The sequence below is a fragment of the Talpa occidentalis genome, unplaced genomic scaffold (assembly GCF_014898055.3).
Source record: "Talpa occidentalis isolate TD23 unplaced genomic scaffold, MPIMG_talOcc4v2.1, whole genome shotgun sequence".
NCBI lineage: Eukaryota > Metazoa > Chordata > Mammalia > Eulipotyphla > Talpidae > Talpa > Talpa occidentalis.
Genome location: NW_026555331.1, coordinates 52,334,156 through 52,347,841, shown reverse-complemented (window position 1 = coordinate 52,347,841; position 13,686 = coordinate 52,334,156). Strand labels below are relative to the sequence as shown.

At 35.6% G+C, this 13,686-nt stretch overlaps 1 protein-coding gene across 1 annotated transcript in view; it reads left to right on the top strand.

Annotated features, from left to right (window-relative positions):
• Nucleotides 1-13,686, top strand: part of XKR9 (XK related 9) — an 87,476-nt gene that overhangs the window by 65,294 nt on the left and 8,496 nt on the right. Inside the window, exon 8 of the mRNA XM_054692191.1 lies at nt 12,370-12,578. Coding sequence (XP_054548166.1) covers nt 12,370-12,578 — 209 coding nt within the window. The remainder of the gene's footprint in view (nt 1-12,369; nt 12,579-13,686) is intronic.

Below are 13,686 nucleotides of genomic sequence, written 5' to 3'. Positions count from 1 at the left end.
TCTTTGAAAAAATAAACAAAATAGACAAACCTCTAGCTAGGCTCACAGAGAAAAAAATGGGAGAAAACACAAATAAATAGGATCATAAATGAAAGAGGAGAAATTACAACTGACACAGCAGAAATCAAAAGAATGATCAGATTATTATGAACAGTTATATGCAAACAAATTCAATAATCTAGAAGAGATGGACAAATGCCTAGAACTATATACTATTATCCAACGCTGGAAGAAGAAATAGAACACCTAAACAGACCAATTACAAGCAGTGAAATTGAAATAGTAATCAAAACTCTCCCTCAAAACAAAAGCCCAGGACCAGATTGTTTCACAAATGAATTCTACCAAACGTTCAGAAGCAAACTAGTGCCTAGCCTACACAAACTCTCAAAAAATTGAGAAGGAAGGAATACCACCAAATACATTTTATGAAGCCAACATTACACTAATACCAAAACCAAACAAGGACAACACAAATAAACTACTGGCCAATCTCTCTAATGAACACAGATGCAAAAATCCTCAACGAAATCTTAGCCAACAGAATCCAAGAATGCATCAAAAAGATAATACACCATGACCAAGTGAGATTTATTCCAGGGAAACAAGGATGGTTCAGCATCCGAAAATCAATTAATATAATCCAATACATCAACAAAAAAGAAAAATAAAAACCATATGACCATATCAATAGATGCTGAGAAAGCATTTGACAAAGTTCAACATCCATTGATGATGAAGGCCCTTGAAATCCTTGGGATAGAAGGACATACCTAAACATAATAAAACCATGTATGAAAAACCTACAGCCAATATTATCCTCAAAAGTGAAAAGTTGAAAGTCTTTCCCCTAAGATCTAGAACAAGGCAAGGATATCCATTCTCACCACTGCTTTTCAATATAAAACTGGAAGTCCTAGCCAGAACGATAAGAGAAAGACATACAAGGGGTCCAAATAAGGAAAGAAGAAGTAAAACTATCACTATTTGCAGACTTTATGATAATATACATAGAGAATCCTAAAAATGTTACAGAAAAACTATCAAAGTGATAGACCAGTTTAGTGAAGTAGCAGGATAAAAAGTCAACAAACAAAAATCAGTAGCCTTCCCAAAAACAATCAATCTGAAGAAGAAGAAATTAAGAAAACTATGCCTGTTATAATTGAAACAAAAAAAAAAAATCAAATACTTGGGAATAAACCTAACGAGAGGTAAATGACCTATGCAAAGAGAGCTATAAGACATTGTTAAAAGGAATAGAAGAAGACACAAAGAAATGGAAATACATTCCTTGCTCATGGGTTGGAAGAATTAACATCAAATAGTCATCCTACCAAAAGCAGTTTACAGATTCAATGCTATTCTGATAAAAATTTCAATGACATTCTTCAAAGAAATAAAATAAATATTGGGCCTCCCCGGTGGTGCAGTGGTTGTGCGCTGGGCTGCAAAGCTGCCCACAGCCTCTGCAGTGCCAGTTTGATCCCCAGCCACCTGCAAGGGTCCCACATGGTGCGCAGACCTCTCCTGCTGCACCCGCTGCTCCCCTCAGCAGTGTTTTTGGTCCATCTGCCTGTTCTGCTCCCTGCTCTGGCTTTGGTGAATTCGCTCACCCTCCTGTGCTGCTGACTGTACCCAGTGCTTGTATAAGTAAATAAATAAATCTAAAAAAAAGAAATAAAACAAATATTGATGAAATTATATGGAGCCACAAAAATACCTCGAATAGCCAAAGCTCTTCTGACTAAAATGAAGGAAAATGGAGGTATCATAATCTCTGATTTCAAACTAAGCCATACTGCTACAAAGCCATAATAATTAACACAGTCTGGTACTGAAACCAGAACAGACACACAGACCAATGGAATTGAGTAGAAAACTCAGAACTAAACCCACATATTTACAGGTAACTAATCTTTGACAAAGGAGCAAAGAATATGCAAGGTCAGTTTGTTCAATAAATAGTGCTGGGAGAGCTGGACTGCTATTTGCAAAAGAATAAAGCTAGACTACTGCCTCACCATGCACAAAAAAACAACTCAAAATGTATAAAAGAGCTGAATGTAAGACCTGAAACCATAAAATATATAGAAGAAAATATAGGCAAGACAGTACATGGTGTACATCTCAGTAACATCTTTCAAGACTCATCCCCCAAAGCAAAGAAAGTGAGGGAAAAGATAAACAACTGGAATTACATCAAACTAAAAAAGCTTCTGTATTGCAAAAGAGACACTACCAAAATGGACACCCTACTGATTGGGAGAAAGTTTTTGCACACAATATAGCTGATAAGGGATTGATCACAAAAATCTACAAAGAGCACACATGACTCAGCAAAAACAAAGTAAACAATCCAGTCAAAAAATGGGCAGAACAGCTAAAAAGATTCTACTCCAAAGAGGAAATGCAAATGGCCAACAGGTATGTGAAAAATGTTCAAGATAATCTATAATCAGGGAAATGCTAATCAAAACCACAATGAGATACTAGCTTACACCAGTGCGAATGGCACACATTATAAAAACAGTAACAACAAATACTGGCGAGGATGTGCTGAAAAAGGAACTCAACTACACTGCTGGTGGGAATGCAAACTGGTCCAACCATTATGGAAAGCTGTGTAATAATGTAATGAGTTGTTCCTCAAACAACTAAAAATGGAGCTACCATATGACCCAGCAATTCCACTCTTAGGAATCTACCCAAAGGAAAAAAAATATTAATTCAAAAAGATACCTGCACCCCTATGTTTATTGCAGCGCTATTTACAATAGGTAGGATATGGAAATGACTCAAATGCCCAAAAATAGATGACTGGCTCAAGAAGATGTGGTACATATATACACAATGGAATACTATTCAGCAGTCAAAAAAGCTAAGCTCATGCCATTCACAGCAATATAGATAGAACTAGAAAGGATCATGCTCAGTGAAATAAACCAAAAGGAAAAAGAAAAATATCGTATGGTTTCACTTATAGGAGGAATATAGAGAAACCAAATAAGGGATCAGGAAAAATTATAACAATACTAATAATAATAAAAAAAACCCAACAAAATTAGCAAGCAACCATAAATCAGAGACCAGAATGAGGGAGGGTGAGGAAAGGGGATCAGATCGGGAGAGAAGAGCACAGGGACTATGATGATGGTTCATGGGTGAATTGAAGGGAATTTTATGGGGAATACACCTAAAAGGAAGCATACAAGCATACATTGTACAGAAACAAACAATAATGTAAAAGATATAAATAAATAAATCTGTAAATTTTAAAATTATTTGTTAGTGTAAAAATAAAAATCCCTTCAACGAATGAACAAAAACAAATCAACGTTAACAGTGAAAATATTTGAACTTATAACAAAGAACTTACCTTTTAATATTTAAAATGCTTCTGAAAGTAAAGCAGCAAAAGGCCATCTACTCAAAAGAAAAATGGAATAGGAGTAAGAATAGTTCATAGAAAAGGAAATGTGAATGGCTCTTAAGTTGTATGGAAGATGGTAAATATGTCCTTCATTATAAAAAATGCCAGTTGAAACTACATTGAGATATTCTTCACCTAACGTATTGGCAAAGTTAGACTTTCTTGATAAGGCATACAATCCCTGGGGGGAGGGCAATCTAATCTTATTTCAGATACATATAACTTTAGGCCAGAGGTTCCTCTTTTGGGAGTTTATCATACGGACATATATAACAATGAATGATAAAGTACTTAATGTGCTGAAATGGAAAGATCTCCAAGATGTATTTTGATTTAAAAAACAAAGTGCATATAGAAGCTATAATATGCTACAATTTGTGTATATACATAAAAAACTCTGGAAGGGTACATACGAAGCTAACAATTGAATTCTTGTGATCATGGGCGAGGGTGAAAACTGGGTAGTTGGGTCATTGGAGTAGAGTGGTGCTTTTTCATCAAATAACTGTATTTTTTGATTTTTGAATTATGTGAGTACTTTTTCTATTCAAAGATTTGAAAACAAAAAGACAAAATTGAGTTAGGTTGACTATGAGTGAAAAATGCCCTCTAGAGAATAGATATTTCCCTTTTGCCTTTCTTTTTTCTTTTCTTAGAAAGTGATAGACTACTGAGTTAAATAGTGGGAATAACTAAAAGTTACAACAGTTTATAAAAATGAACCACACAGTTTGTCAATGGAATAATGAGATTTGCTTAATTATGGATTTACTTCCCTACAGACTAGATAAATTGAGTTTGTGTTGGTAGATGAAAAATAAGGACTATGAACGTGAATTATTTATTAGGCAAAGTCCCTGTTTTACTAAGTATGCTGTTACTGCTTAGGTACCTGTGGAGCAGAGTGTTTCATTTTCAAGAATATGTGTTTTCCATTTTACATATAATTTGTGATAAAGCCTCTCTCTTTACTAAAGGAGATTTTCCCTTTGATGGCTATATGAAAGGCATGTGAATTATTTAAAATACAGAAGTTATTTCCCCCTTTTTAATATATGATAAAAAAGTTCAAATTGTAAAAGAGAGGGTACAATGGATATGAGTTTCTTTTCTTCCAAGGCCCCTAGATGTCCTCCCTTACAAGGCGTCCTTCATTATAGTTTTTATAAAGGACTATGTGTACCCTCCTTCTTAACTTTTTTTGAAACTCCTTAGAGAAATAGATCATTTAGTAATTTTCATATTTCCCAGGGTATAATATTTATAAAAACTTCATTTTGTGTCTTTTACCTAAACCTCCTATTTTTCGGGTTTTCTAGGTGTCTTGTTATTGATTCCTTATTTAACTTCATTTTGGTCAGAGAAAATACTTAGTATACTTACATTTTCAAGTTTATTGAAACTTTTTTTTTTATGCCCCAGGATATAGTCCAGCTTGGTGAATTCCATGTGCATTTGAAAAGAATTTTATAATTTGTTGTTGCATGTTGTATTATATAACTGCAATATTAGGGCATTTTGGCTGATAGTGTTATTAAACTCTGTATCCTTACTGAGTTTTTTTTTGGGGGGGGGAATCTACTTTTCTTTCAACTACTAAGAAATGGTTGTTAAAATCCTCAACTAAGACTGTGGATTTGTCTTTTGCTGCCTTTATTTTTGATAATTTTTGGTTCATATCTTAAAGCTTCATTTTTTTTTTTATTTTTTAAGATTTATTTTTATTCATTTATTTATACAAGCACTGGGTACAGTCAGAAGCGCGGGAGGGTGAGAGATTCACCAGAGCCAGAGCAGGGAGCAGAGCAGGCAGAGGGACCGAAATACAATGCTGAGGGGAGTAGCTGGCGGCAGGAGAGCTCTGAGCGCCATGTGGGACCCTCCTCCGGTGGCCGGGGAACAGCTGGGGATCGAACCGGTGCTGCAGAGGCTGCGGGCAGCTTCACAACCCAGCGCTCAACCACTGCGCCACAGGGGAGGCCCCGAAAATCTATATTTTAAAATAGCATGCTTGCAGTTCTTAAGGAGATATTTCCTATTGGGTTAGGTGGTTAGGTGGGGGTCAAGGAGAGATATTTTATTGAGACAGTTTTCACTAGACCAATATTCATGTCATAGGGCCACAACTTATTCTGCTAATGGTTAAGATGAACTTGACTTTGATTTCTGAAACAGCTGCATTCAAATTTTCCTAGTGGGGACAGTGTTTGTATTGAAAAAGACTCATTCTCTGCAGCAAAATCTTCCACAAGGTTTTTTTTTTTTTTTTTTTTTATCTGGCTTCTTGGTCTTTTTCTAGAACAGATGATAGATGAAGCTAGAGAATATAGTCTGGCCATAAAAGACATATTAATTGATCAGATTTTCCAGAACATGCCTGCAGGGTTAAATCTAAAAAGAAATCAAGCTGCTACCGAGGCAGTTTCTTGGCCAGTAATCTTTTGGCTGCTTCTTTAAAATCTTTTTTTTTTTTTTTTCTTCCAAACTTGCTTTTTTTTTTTTTTTTTTAATTAGATAATAAATTTTATTGTTATATTCCCCATACAATTGCAGTGCCCCCATTCTGACCCCAATCCCTCCCCTCCCGCCCCTGCCCCCCTAAAAGTGTCTCTGGTTCATAGTTTTTTGTTGATTTTGATTTTCACTTTCTTATAGTTATTCATTTTCCTGGTCCCTTATTTAAGTTTTCTAGATTCCTGCTATGAGTGAGACCATCCGGTATTTTTCTTTTTCTTTTTGGCTTATTTCGCTGAGCATGATCCCTTCCAGCGCCATCCATGTTGCTGCAAATTGCATGTGTTTATCTTTTTTGAATGCTGAGTAATATTCCATGGTATATATGTACCACATCTTCTTGATCCAGTCATCTATTTTTGGGCATTTGGATTGTTTCCAAAGCTTAGCTATTGTAAACAGTGCTGCTATAAACATAGGGGTGCAGGTGTTCTTTGGAATTGATGTTTCTGTGTCCTTTGGGTAAATACCTAGGAGTGGAATTGCTGGATCATATGGCAGCTCTATGTTTAGTAGGTCCAGAAATCTCCACACAGCTTTCCACAGTGGTTGGACCAGTTTGCACTCCCACCAACAGTGCAGAAGAGTTCCTTTTTCTCCACACCCTCGCCAGCATTTGTTGTTGCTAGTTTTTTTAATATGTGCCATTCTCACTGGTGTAAGATGGTATCTCATGGTAGTTTTGATTTGCATTTCCCTGATGACAAGTGATGTTGAACATTTTTTCATATGCCTGTTGGCCATTTGCATTTCCTCTTCAGAGAAGTTTCTTTTTAGCTCTTCTGCCCATTTTTTGACTGGATTATTTTCTTTGTTGTTGTTGAGTCTCATCAGCTCTTTGCAGATTTTTGTGATCAGCCCTTTATCATTAGTGTTGGGTGCAAAAATGTTCTCCCAGTTGGTGGGGTTTCTCTTTGTTTTTGTTATTGTCTCTTTTGCTGTGCAGAAGCTCTTTAATTTGATGTAGTCCCAGCTGTTTATCTTCGCCTTCACTATCACTGCTTTGGGTGATGTGTCTGTAAAGATGTCTTTGATGTGCAAATCACGTAGTGTTTCGCCTATATTTCCTTCTATATATTTTATGGTTTCAGGTCTTATGTCTAATTCTTTAATCCATTTTGAGTTGATTTTTGTGTATGGTGTGAGGTAGTGGTCAAGCTTCATTCTTTTGCATGTAGCGACCCAGTTTTCCCAGCACCATTTATTGAACAAACTTTCTTTGCTCCAATGCATAGTCTTTGCTCCTTTGTCAAAGATTAGTTGACCATAAATCTGTGGGTTTATTTCTGGATTTTCTATTCGATTCCATTGGTCTGTATGTCTGTTCTTGTTCCAATACCATGCAGTTTTGATGATTATGGCTTTGTAGTATAGTTTGAAGTCTGGGAGTGTGATGCCTCCATTCCCTTCTTTTTTTTCAGGAGAGCTTTGGCTAATCGGGGTTTTTTGTGATTCCATATGAATTTCATCAATAATTGTTCTATTTCTTTGAAGAATGACATTGAAATTTTGATTGGAATAGCATTGAATCTGTATATTGCTTTTGGAAGGATGGCCATTTTAATAATGTTTATTCTTCCAATCCATGAGCAGGGGATATCTCTCCATTTCTTTGTGTCTTCTTCTATTTCTTTTAACAGTGTTTTATAGTTTTCTTTGTATAGGTCCTTTACCTCTTTTGTTAGATTTATTCCCAAATATTTGATTTTTTTTGTTTCAATAACGAAAGGGATGGTTTTTTTGATTTCTTCTTCTTCAGATTTATTGTTTGTGTATAGGAAGGCTACTGACTTTTGCGTGTTGATTTTGTATCCTGCCACTTTACTGAACTGATTGATGAGTTGAATTAGCTTTTGTGGAGTTTTTGGGGTTCTCTATGTATAATATCATATCGTCTGCAAATAGTGATAGTTTGACTTCTTCTTTTCCTATTTGGATTCCTTGGATGTCTTTCTCTTGTCTTATTGCCCTGGCTAGGACTTCCAGTATTATATTGAAAAGCAGTGGTGAGAGTGGACATCCTTGTCTTGTTCCAGATCTTAATGGAATTGCTTTCAGCTTAAAGCTTCATTTTTAAATGCATATAGATTTAGTGTGATAGCTTCATGAAGAATTTATTCTAGTATTTTATGATCATTTTAAGTCTGGGCAATTGTCTTTACCCAAAGTCTGTTTTGTCTGGATTATTAACATAGCCATATGAAGTATTTTATGTGATTTCTTTTCAAACTACCTGTGTCTTTGTAAAATCTCTTGCAAATCATATGGAGTTGATTCTTCATTTTTAAAATCCAGTTTGACAGTCTCTCTTAATTGAGATGTTTATTTATAACTTGTGTAATTATTATTGATAATGGAGTTGTCTTCTGACTTTTGTTGTTTCCAAAAGTCAACATTCTTACTGCTTCCCATTGTGGAATGTATGTATTTTCTCTGTTTAAAAGATTTTTCTCTTGATTTTTAACAGTTTGAGTATGAAGTGCTTATGTATAATTTTATTTGTCTTTTCTATTTGATATCATTGAGATTTTTTGGATCTATCAGCAATTTTGGAAAATATTTTTGGTGTGTGTCATCAAGTATTTTCTTTTTCCTGCCTGTTTTCTCTCTATTTGGTCTGGGTGTTCATTTACAACTGTGTTATTGAGGTTCTATTGATTTTTTTCCCTTCATGTTTCCCCTCTTTGTGCTTTAGTTTGTTAATTTGAACACCCAGGTGGTCTTTATGGGTTTATTTCTATTAATTTATATGTTTCTAAAAACTGATTTTTTTCTTTACATTACATTATGTTTATTTACATATCAAGTAGTTTTTTTAAATTGTGTAGTGCACAGTGATTGATACTTTGTAGAGACTCTAGTTTCTGTTAATTTCCATTGTAGAGAAAACAGACAAAACACTGCCAAATTACCTTAATACATAATAGATGCTTGGTTTAGGCTTTGTTAGGAAGTTCTATTTTGCTTTTGTCCTTTGTTCTAGGGAAAATCTTGTAGACCTTAAATATGACTTTATTCCTAAAGGATGATCCTTTTGAGGTTTCAGAGGAATGCTTGAGAGGTACTTGCTAAGACCCCTCCAATTCAGGGGAACTCAAACTACAAACTCTTCCCCGTGGTAACCATGGACAGAAATTTCTCCTCAGATTTCTTCTAGCCATTTTTCTTCCGTTTCTTTGTATCTCCCTCAACAGAGCATATATTTATTTTAGTTATAGATTTTAGGTTTTAATAAGGAATCAGCCAAGGATTTGAGGATAATATAGCAGACTTTTTGAGGTTCTCTGTGACTCCCTATTTTCTGGGATCCTCCCTTATTTATTTTTTTTAAAGATTTATTTATTTATTTATATATACAAGCACTGGGTACAGTCAGAAGAGCAGGAGGGTGAGAGAATTCACCAGAGCCAGAGCAGGGAGCAGAGCAGGCAGAAGGACCAAAGTACACTGCTGAGGGGAGCAGCGGGTGGCAGGAGAGGTCTGCACGCCATGTGGGACCCGCTTCTGGTGGCCGGGGAGCAGCCGGGGATTGAACCGGTGCTGCACAGTCTGTGGGCAGCTTCGCAACCCAGCGCTCAACTGCTGCGCCACCGGGGAGGCCCTCCTCCCTTAGTTTTTAACCATATGGCATACTCCTATTCAGTTCTTTGACTCTTTTGCCAGTACTTTTATGACTTTCTGCTTGCGTGCTCTGCTTAATGCCATTTGGACTGTGGGATGTGTTCAGAGGAAAAACCAGATAAATTACACCTTATTCAGTATGTTTCCTTTCTTTGAAGGGTTGAATTCCTTGTTTCCTTTTATATTTTGTCCAGAATTTATCATTCTCACCAGTAGCAAGATTAACCTGATACAAAGTAATCGTCATTATTAGAAGCTTGTGCCTTCCTAAAATCTCAAGTAATGTTATGATAAAATATGCCAAGAATGCACCCTGTTGGTTTTTTTTTTTTTGCCTTTATCATTGGTCCCATAAAACTGAAATAATACCGTATTAAGTACTTTTATTTATACGTTATGTCCCATGAAATTATCATCAGATAATCAGAACTTTGTATAGCTTTGCAATTAATTGCTACAGAATTAGAAAACATTCCACCCTAAAGTTACCGAAAGTGTTAATGTGCACATCAGTAACCCCCCCCTCTTTTTTTGTTGCTGTTCAACAGGCATCTTTATGTCACTGAACATGTGTCAGATACTGGTCAAAGCATTTTGCATGTATTACCTCCTTTAATCCCCATTATCAACCCAGATGAGGAAACTGAAGCACAGAAAGATTAAGCTGAGAAGTAATGGAGCCATGTTTTGAACCCAGGCATTTTGACTATTAGAACTTGTCCTTTTAACCACTATGCTATCCTCCCTTTCATGCTCTGTGCTGTTTGTACTAGTTATGATCTATACTTCCTTAATATTTGAAATTTTTTTTAGTTTTTCAATACCTATCCTATTGGCTTATAATCTACTTTTTTTTTAAAAGATTTATTTATTTATACAAGCACTGGGTACAGTCAGAAGCGCGGGAGGGTGAGAGAACTCCTCACCAGCGCCAGGGTGGGGAACAAAACAGGCAGACCGATGAAGTATACTGCTGAGGGGAGCAGCGGGCGTGTTAGGAGAGGTCTGTGTGCCATGTGGGACCCTGGCCAGCAGCCAGGGATCGAACCAGCGCTGCAGAGGCTGCAGGCAGCTTTGCAGCCCAGTGCTCAACCGCTGAGCCAACGTGGAGGCCCGGTTTATAACCTACTTTGAAAAAGGAACCACATGATATATTACATAATATATACAAAGGAACCCACTACTGTGCCAGATACTCAGAAAAGACTCAAATATAACTTACCCTATAAATCTCCCCTATTAATCCTCGACAGTATTAATCATTATTTTCTTTGCTACTCAAACATAGTTTTTACATTTCTATTGAGTGGCTATTTCTTCTGCCTTGTATTGCATTAGTAGTTTATAGGCTTGATCTACTTTCTTATTAGGTTGTAAGTTCATCAAGGATGATGCTCATGCTTTCATCAGATTTTTAGACATTCTACCCTGGCATCAAACCCATATTAATTATGATGGACATGTTATTCTAAAACTGTGATGGTAAGATTACAATTCTATTTGCCAGATGAAGAATCTTTGCATAGGCATATAGGTATACATTTGTTTACAGTAGGAATATCTTAAATTTGTGTATTATTTTTAATGTTTCAGAGTTCTTTCATATCTGCTATTCTTCTTAGCTTTGTAGAAAAAATATCTTGAGCTTTCACTTGTTCATTCATTCAGTAAATATCTTCTGAGATCTACTGTGTTTCCACTACTGCTCTAGTTGCTTAGTGTTTAGCAATGAACAAAACAAACACCTGACTTTTATGTAGAATTCATTCTTGTGAAAAGAATAAAAATAAATAATAAAATAAAATAATAACTTTAATAAAATAAATTTAAATCATAAAAATACTGTGTCAAGTGTAAATGAAGAAAAATAACATAGGGCAAAGAGAATTGAGAGAGATACATTAGCGTGATCTAGGAAGACTCTAAGAAGAAATAGCATGTGGGTAGAGACCTGAGTGCGGTTAAGGAGTAAACTTGCAAAATACCTGGGATTTAGAAAAGTTGAAACAGATTGAAACAGGATATATATCACTGCCCTTATTTTATATATGAAGAAACTGAGGTGTAGATGAAGAGTTTTGATAAGCTTTGGGCTGGAATTCTGCCTCGGATTTATTTCATCATGTTGTTATTAATTTTACTTGCCTAATGGTAAGTAAGTCCTGTTCATTTTAAAATCCTTTCCAAAGAATAGACTGAACAAGGAATATTTTAAGACTCCTTGAGATTTTATATATATCTAGGATTGTAATGGTCAAAGAACCTAGTGCCTTGTAGATATTCATTGCTAGGTTAAGTTAAAAGAAGATTCAATTTTATTTTCAACCTTGATATTATAAGAGCATTTATCTGTATTTGTAGCTCAGATAAATTGCATGAACTGAAATTGTAGTTTATCTTTCAGAAAGTCATGTTTAAGACTAGTAACATGAGGTTTGGATTCTAGGTCTGCCCCTTACTCTCTGTGTAACTTTGAATAATTCATTCTACGCTTTTCAGCCTTAGATTTGCCATGTGTGAAATGGGACTAATATCTATTCATCTCATGTAATTTGTGATGATGACATGATATTTTGTATGTTTAACAGTGGTGGTGTACAATGGCATGCAATAAAAGTTTATGGAGTCAGAATCTCAATAAAGCCACCATGAAATGTTCACAAAGTTGAGAGAAATTTATAGTAGAGGAGGTTTTTCAGAAAATTTTATGCCTAAACACATGCTGATTTTCTCAAAATGTCTGTATTAATATACATGTTCCAAAGAAAATGTTAAGATAAATGTTATTCTTTACTTCACAGGTATTGGTTTGCCTTGAAAAAGGGTTATCGCGTGGCTTTCAAAGATAGCAGCAAAGATAATACATTCACAGATGAACACAATGAAGTTATAGATAGAGTGACTGATTTGAGCTCGCTCAGGCTGTTTGAGACCTACTTGGAAGGCTGCCCGCAACTTGTTCTTCAGCTTTACATCTTTCTGGAACATGGTGAAATATATTTCCGTCAATGTAAGTCTTTGCTAACGCACTGTGTTAGTTGGATAGCACCGAGATGTCAACTACATATCTCTTTGACAGCCTTTAGAATATTGTAAAACTTTTTTTTAAAGATTTATTTATTTATTTATTTATACAAGAACTGGGGTACAGGCCGGAAGCTCAGGAGGGTGAGAGGATTCACCAGAGACAAAGCCGGAAACAGAACAGGCAGACTGATGAAATACACTGCTGAGGGGAGCAGTGGGTGACACAGGAGAGGTCTGTTTTGCCATGTGGGACCCTCGCTGGCCGGGATCGAACCCGCGCTGTAGAGGCTGCGAACAGCTTCACAGTGCGGCGCTCAACCACCTGCACCACCAGGGGAGGCCCTGTAAAACATTTTTTTCTAGAATTATTTATTTTTTGAAAATTATGTGTTTCAAACATCAAAAGCATAGCTGTTGTCTTCCGCCCTTCCTCTTCTTATGCCTTCCTTTATCTGCCCAGAAAGGAAAATGTTACTGTTAGTTTTTTGAGAATTGTTTTGAAAGCTTATTCTTTTTCTCATTTATAGAAATGGTAACGTAAAACAAAAATTCTCTTTGTATTTTGCACTTAACAGTATATCTTGGCTATCCATATTAGTACAGAAAGCTCCCTCATTCGCTTTTATTATATGCAGAGCATTATAAATTGTGGATGTACCATGATTTATTTATGTCATTTTTAATATTTAACTATTGCAAAAAATACTTAACAAATAATCTTATGCATGAAACTTTTTGTATCTGTGGTGAATATCTATATATATTTCCAGAATTGGAATTACTGGTTGAAAGTGCAAATGCTACAAAACTAATGAAAGTGTTGCAAGTTGGCATATATGTTTGCTCTTTTATAGCACATTTCTTTCTTATGTTGAAGTGTTCATTTTTTAAAGGAGTTTAGTATTTCCTTTGAAAAATCTTTTAGTAGGTGTTTAATTTGATATGCTAAAAAAACTATTTGCTAGATAATAGACCCAATTTTCATTAATGAATAGGGTTTCATGCAGACATGGATTTATTTGTTGTCAGAAAAGTGAGGGCATATTTTCTTTTGAAAAACAAAAGGAAAAAATGCGTCCTGACTTTTCTGA